At 44.3% G+C, this 22289-nt stretch overlaps 1 protein-coding gene across 1 annotated transcript in view; it reads right to left on the bottom strand.

The window, feature by feature from the left end:
* Window positions 1–4506: 4506 nt before the first annotated feature.
* Window positions 4507–22289, bottom strand: part of TRAIP (TRAF interacting protein) — a 44293-nt gene continuing 26510 nt past the window's right edge. The window contains exons 4-15 of the mRNA XM_006873650.1: window positions 19492–19531; window positions 18842–18969; window positions 17557–17651; window positions 16890–17003; window positions 16067–16154; window positions 15472–15561; window positions 14966–15054; window positions 5927–6082; window positions 5339–5387; window positions 4960–5109; window positions 4799–4849; window positions 4507–4632 (exon numbers count right to left, since the gene is read on the bottom strand). Of these exons, the coding sequence (XP_006873712.1) occupies window positions 4507–4632; window positions 4799–4849; window positions 4960–5109; window positions 5339–5387; window positions 5927–6082; window positions 14966–15054; window positions 15472–15561; window positions 16067–16154; window positions 16890–17003; window positions 17557–17651; window positions 18842–18969; window positions 19492–19531 (1176 nt within the window). The remainder of the gene's footprint in view (window positions 4633–4798; window positions 4850–4959; window positions 5110–5338; window positions 5388–5926; window positions 6083–14965; window positions 15055–15471; window positions 15562–16066; window positions 16155–16889; window positions 17004–17556; window positions 17652–18841; window positions 18970–19491; window positions 19532–22289) is intronic.

Raw genomic sequence — 22289 nt, 5'->3', positions numbered from 1 at the left:
TCCTATATATGCCTGAGTGGTTTTTTTTTGTTTGTTTGTGTGTTTTTAAAAAAGCTAAAGTGGATAGAGAGAAATACTGTTAACTGATGGTATATGGAGGGGATTATAATCAATGTAATTAAACAATGTATATGAATTGCTGAATATGAAACTGATGATATGCCTTGTAAACTTTCACTCAATCCACAATAAAAACCTTAAAAAAAAAAGAAAAAGAAAAAAAGAAATATATACGTGTGTGAGCAAATTTATGTCTCTTTGAATCCCTAGTTTCAGTTATTTTAGATATATACCTAAGAGAAGTTTTACTAGATCATGTAGTAATTCTATGCTTAAATTTTTTTAAGAACTGTCAAACTTTTGTGCCATTTTACATTTCTACCAGCAGTGTATGAAGGCTTCACATTTTTTTAGTCCTTCATCAACACGTATAATTTTTTTGTTTTGTTTTCGTTTTATAAAATCATCCTAGTGTAGCTCATTGCAGTTTTGATTAGCATTTCTCTAATGACTTTTGGTATGATGCTGTAGAATCAGCACTGGATTGCAAACCACAGGTCAGCAGTTCAAACCCACCAGCTGCTCCTTGGAAAACCTATAAAGGGTCACTATGATTCAGAACTGACTTGATGGTAGTTAACAACAAAAAATGACTAATGATGTTGAGGTATCGAGCATCTTTTCATGCACTTACTGGCAATTTGTATATCTTCTTTGGACAAATATCTATTTAAGTCTTTTGCACATTTAAAAAAATTTATTGTAATTTGGGTGAGTTTACAGAGTAAATTGGTTTTCAATTCAAACACCTTTTGTGACATTAATTTCAATCCTCACATTGCGAGGATTCTTCCCACTTCCTGTTTCTCATTTCTATTTGTCCTTCTTCCTTACTCCTTCCTGTCTTCTAAGCTTTTTATTGTTAAGTGCTGCTGAATTGGTTCTGATTCATTTTGACCTGTATAGGGTTTCCAAGAAGTGGCTGGTGGGTTTGAACCACTGACCTTGCCATTAGGCGTCCAGTGCTTATCCTACAGAGCCACACCAGGACTCCCTTATGAGCTTTATCCCTGGAAAATGCTGCCCTTTTGATCTTGTATTGCTGATTGATTGTTTTAAGGAGTATATACCTCCCTGCTGTTATTGTTCACTTTATAGACCTGTCTGTTATTTGGCTAAGACAGCTACCTGGCCCATTCCAAAGATTTCTGGAATGTGGAAATCATTGAACAATATTATTAATATCATATTCAAGTAAAATTTTGCTGGAGATAATCTAAAAATGATTACAACAGTACATCAACAGGAACTGCCAGAAATTCAAGCAGGATTCAGAAAAGGACATGGTACTAGGATATCACTGCTGATATCAGATGGCTCTTGGCTGAAAGCAAATACCAGAAAGATGTTTACTTGTGCTTTATTGACTATGCAAAGGCTTTTTATTTTTTATTTTTTTTATGCAAAGACTTTTGACTGTGTTGATCATGACAAACTATGGATAACATTGTGATGAGTGTTCCTGAACACTTAATTGTGCTCCTGAGGAAACTTGGTGTTGTTTGAACATAACAAGGGGACACTAAATGGTTTAAAATCAGGAAAGGTGTGCATCGGTGATGCATCCCTCCACCATACTTGCTCACTTTGTATGCTTAGCAAATACCCTGAGAAGCTGGATTATGTAAAGAAGAATGTGGCATCAGTATTGGAAGAAGATTCATTAATTACAAGATGAGCTTCAGTGTAAAAAAAACAAAAATCCTCATTACTGGTACAATAAGTAACATCACGATAGTTGTTAACACAACTTTGTTTGGATCTACAATCAACACTCATGGAAGCAGCAGTCAAGAAACCAAAGGAGGTATATTGCATTAGGAAACCTGATGCACAAGACCTCTTTAAAGCGTTCTAAAGCAAAGGTATCAGTTTGAGGACTAAGGTGTATTTTATTTAAGCCATGGTATTTTCAATGACCTCATATGCATGCGAAAGCAATGGGCTTAAATTTAACAATTGTGAGCGTGGTGTAGGACCAGGCATAGTGTTTCTGTATTTCTCTTGTGCATAGGATCACTATGAGTCAGAACCAATTCTACAACACCTAACAATAACAATTGTTTGGCTAAAAGTTGAGCCATAGGGGTGAGTTCAGTTCCAGAGTTGAAGGATGATGAAATCACAGAGATTCCACCAGTCACCATCAGACCAGAAAACCAATCCAGGACTTTCTATTGTGATCTCTTTTAGAGTTGTCGGTAGTGGTAGTTAGGCACCGTCTAGGTCTTTCGGTCTCAAGGCTTTGGAGGCTGTGATTTCCATGGTCCATTAGTAATGTGTACTGTTTTCATACATCTTTCATTGTCTTCACATTTGTTTGCTTCACATGGAAAGAGACCAATAGTTTTTGCAACTTAGATGGCCACTCAGAAGCTTTTTTTTAAATGTTTTATTGTGAATTATGTGATAGTTTACATGGGAGAACATTAGCTCTACATTCATCCTATTGTATATCATTTCATTGCCATGGTTACAATCCCCTCCATGCATTATCATCCTACCGAAGGGTATACCCTGCAAGCCTGTCACCCCAGTCGTCAGCACACAGCCCCTCTCCCTCTCTGGGTCTAGAGTCCCCAGCCACAACATCTCTCCATGTTGTCGTCTCTGCCTCCATCTCTGGGTAGGTCTCACACTCTGCTCTTCTCCCTTGATGATTCCAGGAACCTCTCTGTTCCTGGACTGCAAAGTCAATCACTTCCCTCCTTTTGCTACAAAACACCCACCTTTACATTTCCAACCCTCACAGTCAGTCTTGGTAACTACTCACCATTGTACCACAAGGGACCTATTCCCATTTCCTTTCATTAGCCTAGCCCAGACAGATTGGATACTACTCAGTGGAGATTCTACCTTCCTCCATACCCTCTGGATCTAGGCATCCTCTTGAAAGCTTGTAAGCCAGTCACTTCTTGCCTTTGTAGTCCCCCCATTTTGGGTAGCCAATGTCCAAGTTGCCCATCTCTGTCTACTCTGTGTATGGAGGGGGTGGAAATGATCCTCGCTGTAAAGATTTGTTTCCTCTTTTGAGATACTGCATCCATAGGTGTAGGTCAAGTTCATCAAATTGTATCAGATTACCCTTTTTTTCATCTTCTTTCTTCTTCTAGTTGAGCTCTGATCATCCAGTCATTGAAGCCAGGTTAAGTGGGTATTATCTGCAAGTGTGGCTATTTTTATATGCATCTTTCCCTATGCTACAAATATACCCACAAATGTGGTGGAGAATGTTGTTGCTGTGAAGTGCCGTCAAGTTGGTTCCAACTCATAGAGACCCTGTATAAGATTTCTGAGAAGCAGCTGGTGGATTTCAAACCATTGACCCTGTAGTTAGCAGTCCAGGGCTTAACCTACAGTGTCACACCAGGACTCCAGTTGGAGAATATAAGGGGAAATTTTATGAAAATTTCTTAGATATAACCAAACACCTTGAGGGAATGAGTCGCTGGGCATAGGGGCTCAGGACCATGATCTTAGGGACACCAAGGTCAATTGGCATAACAAAGTCCACAAAGACAATGTTCTACATTCTACTTTGGTGAGTAGCAACAGGTATAGTAAAAACTTATATGCAACCATCTAAGGTGCAACCAGAAGCAAAGAAGAGTGAAGAAACAGAAGATGCATGAAAACAATCCAAAGAACTAATGGCCCACTTGTCAGAATGGTTAAGAAAGGAGGAGGAACAGATAACGGAAACACAGGGAGGAAGTGGGATAAGTAATGTTACATTGGAGAGAGTTCTATCAATGAGATGACAAAATGTGTAAGAACTGCTGAATGGAAAACTGATTTTCTCTGTAAAAACCTCACCTAATTTACAATAAAAAGCTTTTAAAAAAAAGAAAATCAAGACTAACAGTTTTCCGAAGTGTTGGTACAAATTTACACTGCAGAGCCAGAAAGAGGTTTTAACTTTTTATTTTACATAGTAATCTTTCCCCAACCCTTCCCTACCACCATCTCAACTCCCCACCATGCCTGGCCCAGGCCATGCCCAGCAAAAAGTTAACAACAGGCAGGGTTTCCAGCCTGAGGCTGCCTGAGAATTCTCAAGCACTTTGGTCCAAAAGGGCAACAAGAGATTCTGGTCTTAAAGACCAAAAGCAGCCCAGCTGCATCTGATCATGGTTATAAACAGGCACCTGGAACCAGCAGCAGACCCTACTTGTAGGAATGATGAGCTGGTTATCTCAGCTCCCTGCATAGACCCAGTAAGATAAGGAAGGGGCAGAGTGAGTGCAAGGAAAATGCAGCTTCTGGCCTCATTTTCATTTCCACCTGCTTCTGCCATTGGGCCTGGTCTGGAAATAGCGGTGGTCCCTCCAGCAACAACCTGCCTGGCCAGCTCTTGGCCTACAAGTTTAAGAGTCATGTAGCTGGCTACTAATCAGGCTCACTGTTCCTTCTCTAACCCCAGAGTTCAAGGTCAGGACCCCTCAGCTACCTCAGGAAGGTGTCCAGCTTGGCCTGGGAGGAAGAGGGTAGTGTTCTCACCCCCATTCTTTGCTTAGTCTTAGTCTTGGTCTTGGTCTTTACAGGCAGCGGGTGGATCACAGTTGAGTCAGTCTGGAGTAGATGTCAAGGAACAGAAAAGGACAGGCTCAGCCCTGAAGGTGGGCAGCCCTGCTACACTGAGCAAAGTGTGGCTCTGCACACTCAGGCTGTAGGTACCAGTAAGGGATGGTGTGGGCTCTACAACTCACTTCAGCCCAGCCCCAAAGAACAAGGATACAGGTTGAATGAACTTTGTCCTGCCTCCGAGTCCATCGAATCCTGTCCTTACCTAGGGCAGGAGGAGGAGGTGAATGGGTCCAGGTTAATAGGCCAGGGGGCTGGCTGCCCAGCTCCACCCTAAAGGGCTGGCACCTGTCACTTGTGGGAGGACACACTCACTGCATCTGTTCTGCAATAGGACTCTGTCCTGGTCTTCTTGGGCTGTTTGTGGCCCAGGATGGCATTCCGGATGAAGACAGGGAAAGCACCAGCCAGTTCCTCATCTATGTCTCCTGTACAGCGCTGGCCACCCAGTGAGAGCTGGCAATCCTGCAGGGGATATGGTCAGGGCCAAACCTGATGAGCCAGATGGCAGCAAAGGAAAATGAGGCTGCTGACTGGGACAAAGTGTAGGGGGACAGATCAGGCACTTTGATGCCTTTCCAGAAGGCAAAAAAGATTAACAAAAAGGGTCTCAAGTGTACCTCAGTCTTGGGCCAGGAATGAGAAGGAAAGATCTGATAAGGACAGTATAGTGACTGCCTGCACTACTTCTTACCTGCTTAGGGCCTTTAGGCATCTTCTTGGGGATGTCCTCAACAGAAAAGCTGCAAGATGGAGATATAAAGGCAAAGATTCAGTGCATGCTCCCTGGGGAGACACTGTGTGGAATAGCTGCTAATATGGCTGTGTGCTGGGCAAGGCACCTCAACTACCCCCATCATAAGTGCACGTTTGTGGACAGGACAACCACTGTCAGCTCTGTGGTTTGAGATGGCCCCTGAGGCGTAAGCCTCAAAGGCACACCAAGAGAGAGGAAATTCAGAGCATTCTTGACTCAGGCATTCAAGGTGCTGGGAGAACACCTTCCCAATCCTGCCAGCCCAAAACCAACCCACACTGGTACCCTGTGTTACCTACCCTGTCAGCTCAGCATCCCAACACCTTTGTTTATGAGGATTAATGAGACAAGAGAAGGGCTTTGTGCAGAGTGAGTGCTCAGGAGAAGAAAGAAATGGCTGGGTATCAAAGCTATGGCAACGTCTAGATGGCCCTCACTGCCCCACTATCAGTCACTCATGAATTGTCAGGGCAGGGCATGAAGAGATGTCTTAGCCAACCCTCCTACAGGTCAACAATCACTCACCGTGCCTTCTCCAAACAGAGCTTCTTAGCAAGTCCATGCTGGGAACCAGAGGACCGGGCTGGTGGGGTCTCCACATCAAAGGTGGCATTGAGGTCAATGTCATCGCTGAAGGCTGGCCGGCGAAGCTTCAGGTTTAACATCTCCACAGGAGCTGGACTGAGGGCAGAGATGGCCTGATCAGTTAATACAACAGCAGCCAAGAAAGCCAAGAGTTTCTCAAGTGTCAAAATTGACTCAGTTCCAGGGGTCTGGAGCCCACTCCCAGCACACTGCCATCCCCCAAAGAAATGCTAATTTACATAACTAACCACTTGACTCAGTGGTTAATTCTTTTGTATAGTCATGTGACCAGTAAAAGTGTGAAACATATGGGAGGAAGGAAGCAAAAAGCCAGACAAAACCCAAACACACAAAGAACTGCTCTTTGATCAAGTAACCTCATTTCTCAGAATGACTCAAAGAGTAAGTCAGAGGGTTGCTCCCCAACCAGTGTTAATTATCATGGCAAATGCTGTACAATATTAATAACTGCTGGAGGATACGCATTTCCATAGCTAGAAAGTGATATTTATGGAGCGTAAATTTAACAATGGCAAAATGTTCATATGTTAAATTTTAAAAGTAAAACAAGGTTCTATATATGGAATAGTCAAATCACTTGGTATACTTACTCCATCTCTTACAGGAAAAGGAATGGAAGGAAATATAGCATATGCCAATACTGACTATACGAGCCCTATTGACATAGTGGGTAAGTAAGCACTGGGCTGCTAACTACAAGGATGGCAGTTCAAACCCACCAGCTACTTTGCAGGAGAAAGAGGCTGTTTACTCCCATAAAGATTTACAGCCTCAGAAACCATATGGAGCAGTTCTACTGTCCTAGAGGGTCACTATGAGTCTAAATCGACTCACTGACTATCTGAGATAACTCCATATTTTCCAAATTCTCAACAATGAGCATGTTTTAGCTATTATAACTGGGGATGGGAGAATTTTATTCTATTAGACAACTGTAGCCAGCATGATTTTTCTAGTCTACCCAGTCCTGGTAGGAGTCCACAGCTACTGTGGTCTCAAGAGAACCCTGAGGGGTGGCAGGGACAGCCTCAAGGACATGTTCTCTCCTTCCTTCCCTCAGGATCTCTTCAGGGCTATGCCGTAGTGTCACTCCCAATGGTTAGGGCAAAGGGATGAACTGGGGAGGTGTGTATCAGTCTCCAGGGTGAGCCACTCTGGGAGGTGGCCAGGGGCCCACTGGGGTGTGCGGATTAGGGGAAATGGAGCTGTACATTGATTTGGATGAGTAGGCCCCTGGAAGCTCTGCCCTCCTCCCTGCCCTCAAGGAGAAATGTAGACTATACAAATCTACCTCGTCTATAGCCCATGCCAGATACTGTTTCTCCCTCTGCTAGCCATCAAAAATGCAGCAGCCAGCACTGCTTATGGAAGCTTTTCATAGTATCTGTACTTCTGCCACCATTTACCAACCACAGGCAAGTCCAGGTCCAGTAAGAAGAGGTGCATTTAAGATGCAGGTAGGGTCTTGGACCTATCTGGTCTGACTGGCTGCAGTCATTTTGCCTTCCAGGTAGCTCTTGGCAGGTTTTCCTGCTGCCATCTTTTTAGATCTTGTCCAATACATGTGCCTAACCTTGAATCCAGCCACGTCAATCTTGTTCATTTGTACTTCCTGGCCATCACATACTAACCTGAAGGCTCAGGAGGTTCTCACAGTGCCTTCCTCTCCTTTCACACCCACATGTGGCTCATATGGACACATTTCTTGCTCTCTCAGGACCCCTGGACTATTTCCTTTCTTCCTTTATGAGCTTGATCCCTGTTCTTCTTCTTGCCAGGGGTCCCCTTTCTTTCCTTCCCATCTTCTGTTTGATGGGGAGGAACAGTTGGGGACCCATTAGCAACTCCCTCAATAGTCGAGGGCCTGGCTTGAGGCCTTCCTGGGTGATACCATCACCACCCCTAGTACATATACTCACAGTCAACTCACAGGGCTTCATGCCAGACATCTCAGGAAACAGGGCAAAGCACACAAAGCCCCCTTTCCAAAGCATAACCAAGGCCCTGGATAGACCCATCTGGCTCCTTCTGGCAGACATACCCTACACAAAGGCCTCCTCAACTCTCTCCAGTCAGGTCAGGGAGCCTGTGAGGCCCCGAGAGAGGTCATTCTAGCATTCCTTCCACAGCTGGGTAATGGCTATTCCTTCCTCCTGAGGCCTCCATAAAAGGACAGGGGTGAAAGATAACCTTACTATAACACAGAACATGGGCAAACACCCTTAGTTAGCATCCAGACACTGTCACAAAGTTTTGGGAGGGAGAATGTGACCATGGCATAAGGGACTGACAGAGCAGCCAAGACCCTTAACAAGGGGGCTGCAAATGCAAGGGAGAACTAGAGAAACTCTGGTCTTGCAGGAAGAGCAGTAACTGGTCCTGACAACTGGAGGGCTGATGAAAGCTATTAAGTTCAGCTCCAGTCTCTTCCTACATCTGCACTAATGGAGCACGAGGGAGGCAGCCTACTATTCCAGGCCAAGAAATGGAGGAGCCTTTTCTCAAGACATCAAGGAAACCATCTACAGTGACCTAGAGCAGCCAGTATTGAACCCAATGGTGAAGCCCTCCATATGCTGGAATGAAGTAAGGCCCAATATAGTCTGTTTGAGGCACACTCCCTTCAAGCCCTGCCCACATTAAGTAAGATCCTAGGTAGCCTTCCTGTTACCTTCTCCAAAGGCCATGAGGCACAAACAGAAAGAGAAATGTGAGACCACAGAATAAGAACAGAACGTTTTGCTAAGGATATTTTCAGAGAGCAAGAAAAAAATCTTCAAATTAGCATCCAACTGATATGAAGTGAGGGGAGATGAACAAGAAAAACCAAACTTGCAGATAGTACCCATTTGACCTAGCCTCGATGGCTTGATGATCAGAACTTGACTAGAGGAAAATAAAAAACTATTTTTGATAAAGGAAACAAGTATAAATTGCTACAATTTGATAAATTTGACCTATACTTATGGATGTAGTAGCTCAAAATATCAACTGAAAGACTGAGAGGACAGAATCTTCACATCAAGGATCATTCCCATCCCCTCTGTACATAGGGCTGATAGAGATGAGCAACTTAGACACTGACTATCTAAAATGTGTGTGTGTATGCTACAAAGGCACAAATTGACTGGTTTACAAGTTTTCAACAGGGAGTTTAGTTTCAGAGTATATGGGGGAAGGTAGAGTCCACACTGAAAAGTTTTCACCTTGTCTAGATGGGTCTGGTGAAAAGAGATGGGGATAAGATTTTTACAATTCAATAGTGAGAAATTGTTATCATGATTAATTGCAACTGTCACAACTGTAAAGGTAGAAGTTTTGTAACAAAATGGAGTAGTTCATCTTATAGTACAGGAACAGAGGAACCTAGGACCATCAAGGGAGAAGAGCATGAACAGAATGTGGAACCCTATCCAGAGAAGCAGCGACACTGGAGATGGAGGCAGAGATAAGGACATGGAGAGATAGAGCATCTAAGGACTCTAGACTCACGGAAAGAGAAAGACTGAGAGTTGGCGGCCAGCAGACAGGCTTGCAGACTGTGCCCTTTGGTTGTTTAAATGATTGCATATTCCTGAGTATTTTTGTGTACATCCCCCACCCTCCTCTTCCCCCAAAAAACAAAGAAAGAACAGAGGAGATAGAAGCAAATACTGTTGAATGATGATACACTGAGGAGATTGTAATCATTGCAATAAAATGATGGTGTAAAACTGATGTTCTCCCATGTAAACTATCACTCAATTCACAATAAAAACTTAAAAAAAATTTTTTTTTCAAATTAATGTGACGGATAAAATGGAGGGGAAGATACATGACACAAGAAGACTGTCAAGGAATCAGGAAACAGAAGATGAAATGAGATAAGGACCTTGCCCCAGACAGACTTCTGAGAGAATGCCTTCCCCTAGAGCTCCTAATTCAGACTCTTAGCCTCCTAAAAAGTGAGAGAGGATGGAAATACTTGTTCTCAAGTACTTTGGAAATACCATCAGGAGGGACAAGTCCTTGGAGAAGGACATCATGCTTGGTAAATTAGAGGGTCAGTGAAAAAGAAAAAGACCCTCAATAAGACAGATTGACACAGTGAGTACAACAATGGACTCAAGCATAGCAATATTTGTGAAAATGGTGCAGGACCGGGCAGTGTTTCATTCTGTTGTGCATAGGATCACTATGCGTCAGCACCACCAACAACTAATGATGAGAAAGTAAATTTCTGTTCATTAAAGCCAATAATGAAGTCCTGGTGTGGCACTGTAGGATAAACACTGGACTGCAAGGTTGGTGCTTCAAATTCACTAACTGCTCCTTGGAAACCCTATTAGAGTCATTATGAGTAGAAACCAATTTGATGGCACTTAACAACAACAACAAAGCCAGTAATAATGTGATTGCTGTTGTTAAGTGCCGTTGAGTCGATTCCAACCCATAGTGGCTCTATATAGGGTTTCCAAGGAGCAGCTGGTGAGCTTGAACCGCCGACCTTGCAGTTCTAACAGCTTTGCAGTCTGGCGCATTAACCCTCAGTGCCACACCAGGACTCCAATAATAAATAAAAATCAAGAAATTTTATGTAGAAATTAAGAAACACTCCCAAAATGTAAAGTATAAAGACAAATTACAAAGGATCAACCCAGGAGGGTACACATTAGACTTACAGGAGTTCCTAGGGGAAAGGACAGAGAAATTGGAGTGTAATAGATTCTCAGAGTAATCAAACAAGAATATTTCCAGAAAAAACAAAACAAAACAAACCCAGAACTGAAGGGAGACTTGAATGTTCTGAAGGGATCTGCCAAAGGCTGAGATGGATGAATAGAAAAAATCATCCAGACACACCATGGTGAAATCACATTGCTGTTGTAGTTAGGTGACATTGAGTCGGTACTGACTGCACAGCAGAATGAAACACTGCCCGATCCTAGGCCAACCTCATAATTGTTGCCACGCTTGAGCCTACTGATGCTGCCACTTGGCCAATCCATCTCGCTGGAGGTCTTCCTCTTTTTCTCTGACCCTCCACCCTACCAAATGTGATCTCCTTCTCCAGCAACTGGTCCCTCCTGACAATATGTCTGAAGCGTGAGAGACGAAGTATGGCCATCCTGGCCTCCAAGGAGCACTCTGGCTGCACTTTTTCCAACACAGATCTGTTGGTTCTTTTGGCAGCCCATGGCACTTTCAATATTCTTCTCCAACACTATAATTCAAATGCATCAACTCACATCAGTCAAGCATAAAGGCAGGATCCTACACCATCCAGAGACTGAAAACACGTTCACTCACAAAAGGATCAAGAATCAGATAATACACCAATATTCACTGCAACACTATTTACAAGGGTCAGAAGGCAGAAACAACCTAAGTGACTATCAACTGACGAATGGGTAAACAAAGTGTGGTACATGCAGACAATGGAATATGACTCAGCCATAAAGAGAGATGAAGTCCTGATACAAGTTACAACATGGTTTAACCTTGAAAACATTATACTGAGTGTTTTCACAAAAGGATAAATATTGCATACCATCATTTATACTAAATATCTAGAATAGGCAAATATATAGAGAACAAAGTGTATTAGTGGTTACCAGGGGTGGGAGGGAGAGGGAAAAGAAAAGCCACTGTTTAGGAAACAGAGTTTCTGTTTATGGTGATGGAAATTTGGCAAGATACTGGTAATGGTTGTACAACATGATCTCAATTGGTGTCACTAAATTGTACATGTGAAAAATGTTGTGTTACAAATGTTTGTTGTTGTTGTTTTACTGTCATACAGGCATCGATTTCTCAGAGGCAATACCTTTAGACAACTGAAAAGCAAAACATTCAAGGTTCTGATGGAGATTAATTTTCATCCTAGAATTCAAACTGGCAATCTGGGCTAGACACAGCAAAAGTATTGTTATATAGCCAAGCTCCCTTCTTTAGCAATTATTTCAAGATGAACTTCAACAAAGGAAGTAAGTTAAGAAAAAGTAAGAAATGAGATAAAGGAAATATTGACTCCAACACAAAAGAGAACTAGAGCAGTCCCAGGTGACTACCTTACCCTTGCACCCTTAAGTGTTCCCTGCGGGGCTTTCTGTCAGACTGGAAAACTAGTCACTCTGAATGTTAGGAAGATGTATGCTCCATAGATAGTGGGTGGCCAGAGCAATAACATGGATCTCTGTGTCCTAACCAGGACTTTCCAAACCCAAACCCACTGCCTTCAATGCCAACTCATAGTTACCCTCTAGGACAAAGTAGAACTACCTCCACAGGGTTTCCAAAGTTGTAAATTTTGATGGAAGCAGACAGCCACATCTTTGTTCTCTGGAGCAGTTGGTGGGTTCAAACTGCTGACCTTTTATAGTTACCAGGACTCCTTCTAAGGCCTTCCACAGAGTCATATTTTTAAGGTTATGGAATGGCACCAAAGTATCAAGAAACATCTACAATCAAATCCCAAGAATATATCACACTGAGTATAGTATGGCCAGGGCCATAATTAATTAAGGAATTAAAAATAAATAAATTGAGACATATTAATCGAGGAATTAAATAAATGAGACATGGGGAAACCTGTGCATGAAGAATTCATTGTCTTTGCAAAGCAACAATGAAATACTTTCTTTTCTTTTTCTTTTTTCTTTCTTTCTTTCTTTCTTTCTCTCTTTGGATGGCAGAGCCACAAAGAGTTGTTTTATTATTTTTTATGCACAGACCCCTAGTGGAATTTTTCTCTTGGTGAAACATTCTCTGAGTTATTAATGATTTTATTAGTATCCCTTTTACTTTAGATTTTTTACTCTCATACACTTTAGTATATTTTCATTAAAAGTTAGAAGCCACACATTAGCTACATTTTATTCTACTAATCTTAGGTAGTTTTAATACTTATATTAACAATATTCTTAAGACTGCTAGGAGACAGGACTTGTCAATTGAATTACTGCCAGTTTAGGTTTAGTGATTGTAAACATTCTTCCTTGCAGCCTTAGTTTAAGGCAATAAAGAATCCTAAACTTGAATAGCCATAAATAAGGGCTGTGGGTACAAGAATTTCTAAAAACAATTAGATAAAGGGTATGGTATATACAGATACTAAATTAAAAGTCTGACTTAGATGTTCTTTAATTAATGATCAGTAAATTAGAGAAATTGTTTTTCATAACCTCAGTTTCCCTGATAAGTGTTTTTATAGGCTATAAACAGATAGAGTATAGAAGTAGTTAATGGAGAGTTAATTGCACCTAACAACTAAAATTAACAAGATTTAACAGACAAAGGTTAAGAAATTGTGAAGGTTAACTTGTTTCCCATAGAAAATAGATTTATGTATGAATAAATGTTTAACTAAAAGGTTTCAAGGTGCCTGAATGTCTCCTATGCCTTGAGATAATGTTTTTGCTGTAACTTCTCATCCCTGTTGTAAATTTAAGAATTGTAAACCATGAGGAATGTGCCCCAAGATAGATTGTACCTTGATGTCATTGATTACTATGAATGCAATGTTTTTTGTAATGGTATATAAGGGGGTTGTAAGATAGAACAAAGAGGTAGTAGTAGTAGTGACAAGAATAGGGGGAGAAGAAGGAATATGAGATGGAGAGGAGACGAGACAAGAATGGAGGGATGATAGAGGAAGTAATGGAGAGAATGGAAGCTAGTAAAGGGAGCAGAAGAGGGGAAAAGAAGAAGGGAGCAGAAGAGGGGAGCAGGAGAGGAGAGAAGGGAAGCAGGAGCCAGGGGAGGGGAGAAAGGACGCAGAAGATATGAGCAGGAGAGCAGGGGAGTAAAGAATGAGCGGGTCAGTAAAGAATGAGAGAAGTAGAGTATTAGAGTAGCCAAAGAAATAATAATAATAAAGCATGTAATGAGAAGATTTTGAATTTATTATGGCCTATGACTCCGTAATCCACCGACGCCGCATACGCTTTTGGAAAAACCCTGGAATAAGTCTGCTGGGGCTGGCTCCCGGCAATAGTCTCATAAGGGTCATCATCAGTAGTAAAGCAGAGGTCTAAGCCAACACCCCTCAAGCTGGAGACAGGTCACCCTCAATACCAAGGCACTCATGGAGTCAGCCTTGTGGGCTGCAGTTTATCTTTAAGCTTCCAAAAAACCACACTGTCAAACACAGCAGGAGTTTCTCTTTCCACTTGTGTGTCTTTGCACACTGAAGAGTTAGCTGTCCTGCAAACTCAAAGGGTTTTGGAAGTGTTTGGGGTGGCATGATGCCAGAGCAGTTTCAGGAAATCTCTTGAGCTAGTGTGCTGGGCATACAGGTTGAGTAGGGCCATGGGTCATAGCCTTATGTGGAGGTGGTGTCAAGGAAAAGGGTGAGATACACTAAGGGTTGTATCAGGACGCACTAAGGCAGGCTCTAGCAACTGATGGGATGTGGGGAGGAAGGAGCATATTGACTAAATCACTGAGGGGAGTTTGTGCTTTTCTGTCTGGGTCATCAGCTGGGGTCCTCCTGCAGGCAGGAAGTAGTCCTGGATGCTCTCAGCTAGGTGGTGTCTGAGGAACACTCAGAAAGGGAAATGGGTGCCCAAACAAGGACTACCAGTTCCTCTGCCTTTTAGCTCCCTCTGCTGGTAGCTTTAAAGTACATGCTCCTCGGACTCGAGGGCAATTATTTCAGAGTGGTTTCAACGTTTGTTTCAGAATTTGGGGCAGGCAACAATGATGCATTTGGAAAGCCATTCCATAAACAGGATACCCCAAGACAGTCAATGCTCCTGCAGATTCTCTGACCACCCCTAGCTCCTCTCCAGCGTCTCCGCATCAGAGAGCACTTGCACTTGAAGCTACATTCCACGTAAATCCTGACTGACTCCCAGGGCAGGAGGTTTGCAGCCTTTAAAGCCACATGCACCACCCATCCCACCAAAGTCAGGAAGCGTGAAGACCCTTACCAGGGGATGCTTCTGGCCTCTGACCCATCCCAGAGGCTCAACAAACCTTTCTAAGACCAGGCGATTAACAGTCTCACTGTCCACTGGTGGCAGATTCAGGGTTTCCTGCAACATTGTTAGCTTCTTTTTCAGGCTCTTGGGGAAGAGAAGGGGGTGAGAGAAAGGTGTCTCCTATGGCATCAAGTTCAAAAGAGAGCAGCCTGCATGAAAGGCAGACCCACTGGCAAGACCTGAAACCCTAGCACCAGACTTAGGAGGCCATGACCACCAGGCTCCAGAACTCCTCCCTTGGTAGAACCCTTTTTCTGGTAAAGGACCTTAAGGACATAGGGCAGACTGTAAGAGAAGACCCAGATTGTTCTCTGCCCTCTGTCAAGCAGGGTCCTGCTAAGGACTAAGTGACAAACCCTGATCCCCTCTGCCCCAGGTAGATGCAGTCTAGAAGCTCCACCACTGAGCTGTACATGGGGTGCTGGGTAGAGATAACCAGCCCTGCTCTGGGAGGGCACACAAACCACCCCTCATTCCCATCAGGTCAGCGGAGTCCCTTACTGTAATTTCTTTGTCGGCGCTATGTAAGTCCTTCTGGGCTGACTTCAGCTCTAACTTGGCCTGGTCCAGTTCGCAGTAGACTGACTGCAACTATAAGAGAGTGTTGAAAGCAAAGAATGAACCATAGGGTAGACATTTGCCCTGCCCAACCTGCTGTTACCCAGAGAAACTGGGGTGCAAGGAGAATTCAGACTGACAAAGTAACCCTGAGCTGCTTAGGACCTGAGACTATTTCCTAAAGCCTGAAATCCATGGAGTCACCATGACCAGAAGTGAGGCTAGCTGTGTCAACTAAATCAGGTCCCAAAAGTTCTCCTACTCCAAGTTTGGTACAAAACATGCCTCTGAGCTGTCACATTTGAGGCCTGTGCTCCAGTCAGCTGAGAGGTTCCCAAGAACCAAAAAAAGCAGAGAGGAAGAGTGAGTACATTTTGGGGGATACCTCCATGATCTGTCACCAAATGGGCAAGCCACAATGCCCAATCCCTGTGAATCATCCAACAGCCTCATGGGCTTCACTCAGGAGACTGACAAAAGGAGAGTCACCTTCAATGAACATGCCTTTTCTCTAAGCCTCTGCTCTCTACTATGTTACCTTGCTTCTGGAAGAAAATAAGTCCTTCCTCAGCTTCTCAGCCAGCTCTCCTGAAGCCTTCCGTGCCTCTTTTAGGTTCTCGTACTCTCTGTAAAGTAGCCATGGAAAGAGATCAGGATGCCAAACTGGGTATCCTTTTGCCTTCAGTCAGTCTGAGCCACAGTACCAACACAGCACAAGGTGAAGCCCTTCCATCAACTCACTCTCACCTCTGCTCTGAGCTCTGGGCCCAGCAGAGGACACAGAGTGCTATGGAGGAACACAAAAGAGCTGGAGAATCAACTCCCTGCCTGTCCAGCAGGCATTGGTGATTTGAGGGAGTGCAGGTAGCCCCAGCCACAAAAAGGGGGTCCCCACAGGAAGTGTCTGGGACCTTTCATGTTTGTCAGCCAAGTGGTCACCTCCTAACTAAAACCCATCACAGTCCTAGTTCAAGTCCTACTGCTACTGAAATGTGGAGGGTTTCAGGGTCAGTAACAGTGCTGATGGGAAACAATCTCCAGATACAGAGATGGGACTGACAGCTCAAAAGAGCTGTGACAATCCCTTTGAAACACTACTTATAATACCCACTCACCTCTCAACAACCCTATAAATAAGGTCTGCTACTATCTTCATTCAGGAAGCTGAGGGTCAGAGAGGCTAAGACACTGGCCACAAGCCACACAGCTAGTGTGAGGTAGAGTTAAGGCTTAAACTCAGGTAAAGTTTGCACCTAACTCCACCTGCTCTGCTTTACAAGATCTGAGTAACAGATGGAGAAGCAAGGCTGTGGCCACATAGCCTGGCTCCTAAACTTGAAGAGAAGGGCTAGAAAACGTACTTCTTGAGGGACACGCAGTACACAGCCAACTGCTCCACCGCTGATTGTCCTACACCCATGTCTCGGATCATCTCCTCCACCTCGGGCCGCTGGCTCTGGAGTAGAAGCTCAATTCTGAAAAACACCCAGCCCACGGCATTTAAAATCTGGAGGCTGATGGCTAGATACCTAGTGCAGCTCTGTCTCCCTTTGCTGCCGTTGCTATAGTGACAGCCTCAGCTGCTAGGATGCATCAGCAGGCAGGTCTGCCTAAGGATACGCCCCACAACAGAGCTGAGCATAGTTTCAGGGATGTTGCTGAGGAAAGAGGGGTGCTGGCAGAAGGACCTCAAGGTCAGGGATACCTAGAGAGAGGTTCCCAGAGGGAAAGGCCTGCCAGGTTGTCTGGTCACAAGCAGCAGGGATGGGGGAGTGGGGAGGAGGCCACATCACAAGCAGCAGGCACAGGGAGGAGTGTGGCAAGGGCCCCAATGGAAAGTGGAGGTGCCCACAGAGGCTAATCAAGAAGATCTGTGCCCATGCCCAGATGACCTAAGCTCATCATGGCATTTGGAGATTTGTACCACAGAAGTGACCTAACCCTACTCCCTTGCCAAAGTTTTGAGAGCTGTGCCACCTGGGAGTCCCAGGTGCAAAGGCACTGGACAGGTTTTAACTCCAAGCTCACCGTTCCATGGTCTTCATCTTGCTCCTGAGTCGGCGGGCCTCCTCCCGTGCTTGTTTGGTCTCATCCTGCTGCTGCTCCAGGTACTTCATCTGCTTCTGAAGAGCAAGCACACTCATACCTATTGCTTAGAGGCTCCCAAAAAGTCATGGTTAAGGTCACTGGGAAAACTGCACCCTAGAACCGTCTGCTCTACATTTTTTGAAAATGCTGATAACCATGTGACTGCAGCCCCTCTACTGTGGCTTGTACTGACCCTGTTAAGAGACCCTAGGCCAGCTGCTTCCTCATCTCCCAGTCTGCTTCCTCCTAAGGAATCTCTCACCATAGCACAGCCCCTGCCAGTGTCTACAGGCTGAGGTTCCATGACCTGGTCTCATGGTGCAAGTTGTGTAGGTCGATGGAGAAGTCTAGAGCACAACCCAGGCCTCATAATCCTGTATCTAGACCCAGGACAGTTGTTAGGATAGGAGAGCTGAGTCAGAGGCAGCTGGCCAGACTGCCCTCTACACAAAACCACTCCACTTCTGACCTGGGAATACCTTCAGAGACTCAAGCTCTACAGTAGGTACTGGTTTGCTCCCTCCCTCCCGCCCTCCCATCAACCAGACCACATGATCCAGCCCAGCCCTTGAGCAGGAGCAGAGACAATGAACATATCCTGCAGCCTCCTCTGTTCACAAAGACAGCTCCCTTTCCCTTTCAAATGACATCCAGCAAGGGCTGCTCCTGCCTGTGAAGCCAGAATATCAATCACAGGTTCAGATCAACCACTTCATGCCCCTTGGAGAGCAAGAGGCTCACCAACCTAAGATGATACAAAATTCATCTGGGTCTGGGGCCGCTTGCTCTGCAGGCTTTGATCTGCCCAGTCAGCTCGGCACAAAGGACTTCAAAAGCTCCTGCTTCTCCCTAGGATGCTGTTTGATCTAGCTCCAGAGAGCGGCCCAGCCAAGGACTGGAGTGCTAATGGAAGGTTCTTCAGGATGGCCTCGCGGGTGGAGTATGAACCACTTTTGGAAATGTAGCCCACCCTCACTGAAGTCTTGGCTGAGCCGCACCTATGTAAAGCACTAGGAAAGGCTCATTTTCCAAACTACCTAGTACAAAAGCTAACAGGGCCCTTTTCTTATGGGCTGAATAGATACAGCAAGGAAGAGACTGGATAAAAAGGAATTTACTTCCATTTTACAACTACACAAACCAAGGCACTAAGACAGAACCAAAAGCTAAACCCAGATGATGACTCCCTCCCTGCCAACTCTGCCTATAGGACCTGAAGACCCACCTTGAGGGTGGAGCACAGCATCTCAGCCTTGTCTAAGGACTGCTGTAGAGACTCTACAGTGGCGTTGCGCTCTTCCAGAGAGTCCCGCAGAGTGTCAATGATAGCCTGGGTGTCTCGCTTCTCCTTTTCTGAAGAGGGGACCAGAGAGGGAAGGCCATTACCATGAGAATTTGGGCTCCAAAATCCCATTCCTAAATCAGATGATTTCTGAGGGCGCAGGCCAGAAAGTTAGGTAGTCCACTGTTTTCTCTGGCATGTGCCAAATCAGGGGAACTGAGCCAGAACCTCTTTAGTTAGGAAATAAGATCCTGTTTCTGATGCTTGGTACTTGGAAAAACTGCTCCCTCTTCCCATGGGCCTAGTAACTTCATCATCCCAAAACTTGAACTGGTGCCTACCAAACTCAGCAAATATTCTGTGCCATCATGTACTCCACCCAAGTCTTGGTCTTGGGCAAAAAGTTCACCTAGTCTACATGGCCAGCTTGAATCATCTCCCTTTACTCCCAGTCACAGGAACGAGTAAGACTCATGGACAAAGCAGGGAGAGTTCCCAGTTCTGTCACAAAGTTGAAGGCCTTCCTCCCAAGACCCCTCCCTCTAGCACCAAGTCAGGGGCCTCCTAGAGCCCCACGTCTCTTGTTAACTCACCTTTCTGAGAAAGCTGGGCTCTGATATTGTCCAGTTCATTCTGCAAGGTAATTTCCACAGTAAGCAGCAGAAAAGCATCATAGTCAGCCTCTAATAAAGCTAAGGAAAGTCTCAGAAAGGGACAATAAGTCCTACAGATCCAGGGACTCATAGACCCTGCTGTACCTTAAGGCCAAGCTAAGCTATTAAGTATTGCTTATCTCTATGTGACTTTAGAAAAACGTAGGTAAGGTAGTCAAATAATCTCAAGAGTAAGGACCAAAGACAGGGAATGGAAGAAAATGGGGAGATGCAAAGTTGGGCCTGTGTGGTCACTCTCAACAGCAAAAGTTTCCATAGCTTACTTGACCCTATGCTGACCGTAACTCTCTCTGGGCATCAGCTGCACTCACCAAAGACACAGAGTAGGAATAGCCAAGGACCTTGGGTCATTCCCTTCCTCCTCACCTGGTGTTCTGCCTGTTTCACAGCCTACCTGTCTCCTAGTTCCAGGCTGGCTCTATGTGCCACAAGCTTCAAGCCCCAGAATTTAACAGCTGGGGTAGGTAAACCAGGACAACTGTATGACCCTGGATAAAACCTCACATGTGCTAGATTCTAACCAAGCTGTCTAAGGATCAAGTGAGACTTCTGAAGTCTGTGCACACATTCTAAAGCCACTTCCCATACAATCACTAACAGGCTGGTGCAGAACTGAGCCTATCTCCTATTCAGGAGCCTGAACCAATGAATGACCCTGTGGGCAAGAAAGGTGCCTACTCCACAAGCAAGAAAATGAAACTCTGCAGATCTCTAAGGTTTGATCAATCCCTTAGTCATCCTTCAGGCATGGAACTAAACTCACTTTTCACCACCGTACCCTACTCCACGGCTTAATTTTTAGCCAAATAATTTGTTGTTGCTAAGTGCTGTTGAGTCCATTCTGATTCATAGCAACCCTGTATAGGCTTTCCAAGCAGTGGCTGGTGAGTCTGAACCACCAACCTTGTGGTTCAAATGACCTTGTAGTTCAGTGTTTGTCCTACAACACTGCACCAAGACTCCAGCAATGTTGTTGTTGTTGTTAGATGCTATCAAGTTGGTACTGACTCAAGCGACCTTATGCATAACAGAAAGAAACACTGCCTGGTCCTGAGCCAACCTCACAATGGTTGCTACACTTAAGTCCATTACTGTTGCCACTGTGTCAATCCATCTTATTGGGAGTCTTCCTCTTTTTCTCTGACCCTCCACTTTATCAGGCATGATGTCCCTCACCAGGGACTGGTCTCTCCTGATAATATATCCAAAGTATGAGAGGCAAAGTCTGGCCATCTTGGCTTCTAAAAAGTGTTCTGGCTGTACTTCTTCCAATACACATTTGTTTGTTCTTTTGGCGGTTCATGGTACTTTTAATATTCTCCCCAACATCTTAACTCAAATGTACCAATTCTTCTACAGTCTTCTTAAGCTCACTGTCCAACTTTCACATTCATAATGGATATTTACAGCTGTTTCTCCTCATTTTACTTGTGCCCCATCAGCATATGAAGGTCTTGAAAGTTTTACTTCATTTGCATCACCACGGACAACTCTACTTTGAGGAGGCAGCTCCTTCCTAGTAGTGCCTTCTAACCTGAGAGGCTCATCTTCCGGCACTACATCTGACAATATTCTGGTGCTATCTGACAGTGTTCTACTATTATTCCTAAGGTTTTCAGTGATTATTTGGAAGTAGTCCATCTCTCCTTCTTCCTAGTCTGTCTTAGTCTGGAAGCTCAGCTGAAACCTATCCACCATGGGTGACACTGCTGGTATTTAAAATACTTTAGCATTGCTGCCAAATTCACAGCAACATGCAAGCCACCACAGTATGACAAACTGACAGATGAGAGTGGAACTGATCATTCTCAGGAGTGTTGTACCTAGCAAGTTATTGGTCACCTTATAGTTTTGTCTATTAGGTGACCGATAACTTGCTAGGTACAACACTCCAGAGAATTATCAACAATTAGGGAACAAAGGGACAGCATTTGACCAAGGGCAAAGTTCAGAAGACTGAAAGAGTTAAGAAAGGAGGAGGAATAGAAATGGGAGCCATAAGGAAGAAGTGGAATATTACATTGCAGGGATTGCAATCAATGACATGTACTAAAATGCATATGAATTGTTGAATAGAAAACTGATCTGCTCTGTAAAGTTTCCCCTCATTCACAACAAAAATTAGAAAAAAATAAAAGCTTTGGCCAAGTTCCATGGTGGCAAATAACTAGAGTACAGCCAATGTCTTTTTTTTTAATGTTTTATTGTGAATTATATGATAGTTTACATGAGAGAACTTTAGTTTTACATTCATTCCATCGTTTATCATTTCACTGCCATGGTTCCAATCCCTTCCATGCATCATCTTCTGACCAAAGGGCATATCCTAGAAACCCATGCTCTACACTTCCCCCTCCTCCCACCCCCCAGTCTTCGGCCCATAGACCCTCTCCCTCTCTGGATGCAAAGTCCTCAGCCGCTTCAGTCCTCCATGTCATTGTCTCTGTCTCCATCTCAGATGTCCCTGATTCTCTGGGTAGGGTCCCACTCTAGGCTCTTCTCCGTTGGTGGTCCCAGAGACCTCCGCTCCTAGACTGGAGAAATAATCACTCCCTTCCTTGATACAAAACGTCTACCTTTGCATTTTCAACCCTCACAATCAGTCTTAATAACCATTATTCACTACAGGATCGCGAGTAACCCATCTGTATTTCATTTCATCAGCTCCACCTAGACAGACTGGATAGTACTCACTGGTGATTCTGCCTTCCTCCATG

Source organism: Chrysochloris asiatica, unplaced genomic scaffold (genome assembly GCF_000296735.1).
Source record: "Chrysochloris asiatica unplaced genomic scaffold, ChrAsi1.0 scaffold00246, whole genome shotgun sequence".
NCBI lineage: Eukaryota > Metazoa > Chordata > Mammalia > Afrosoricida > Chrysochloridae > Chrysochloris > Chrysochloris asiatica.
This window is presented reverse-complemented; position numbering and strand designations above follow the sequence as displayed.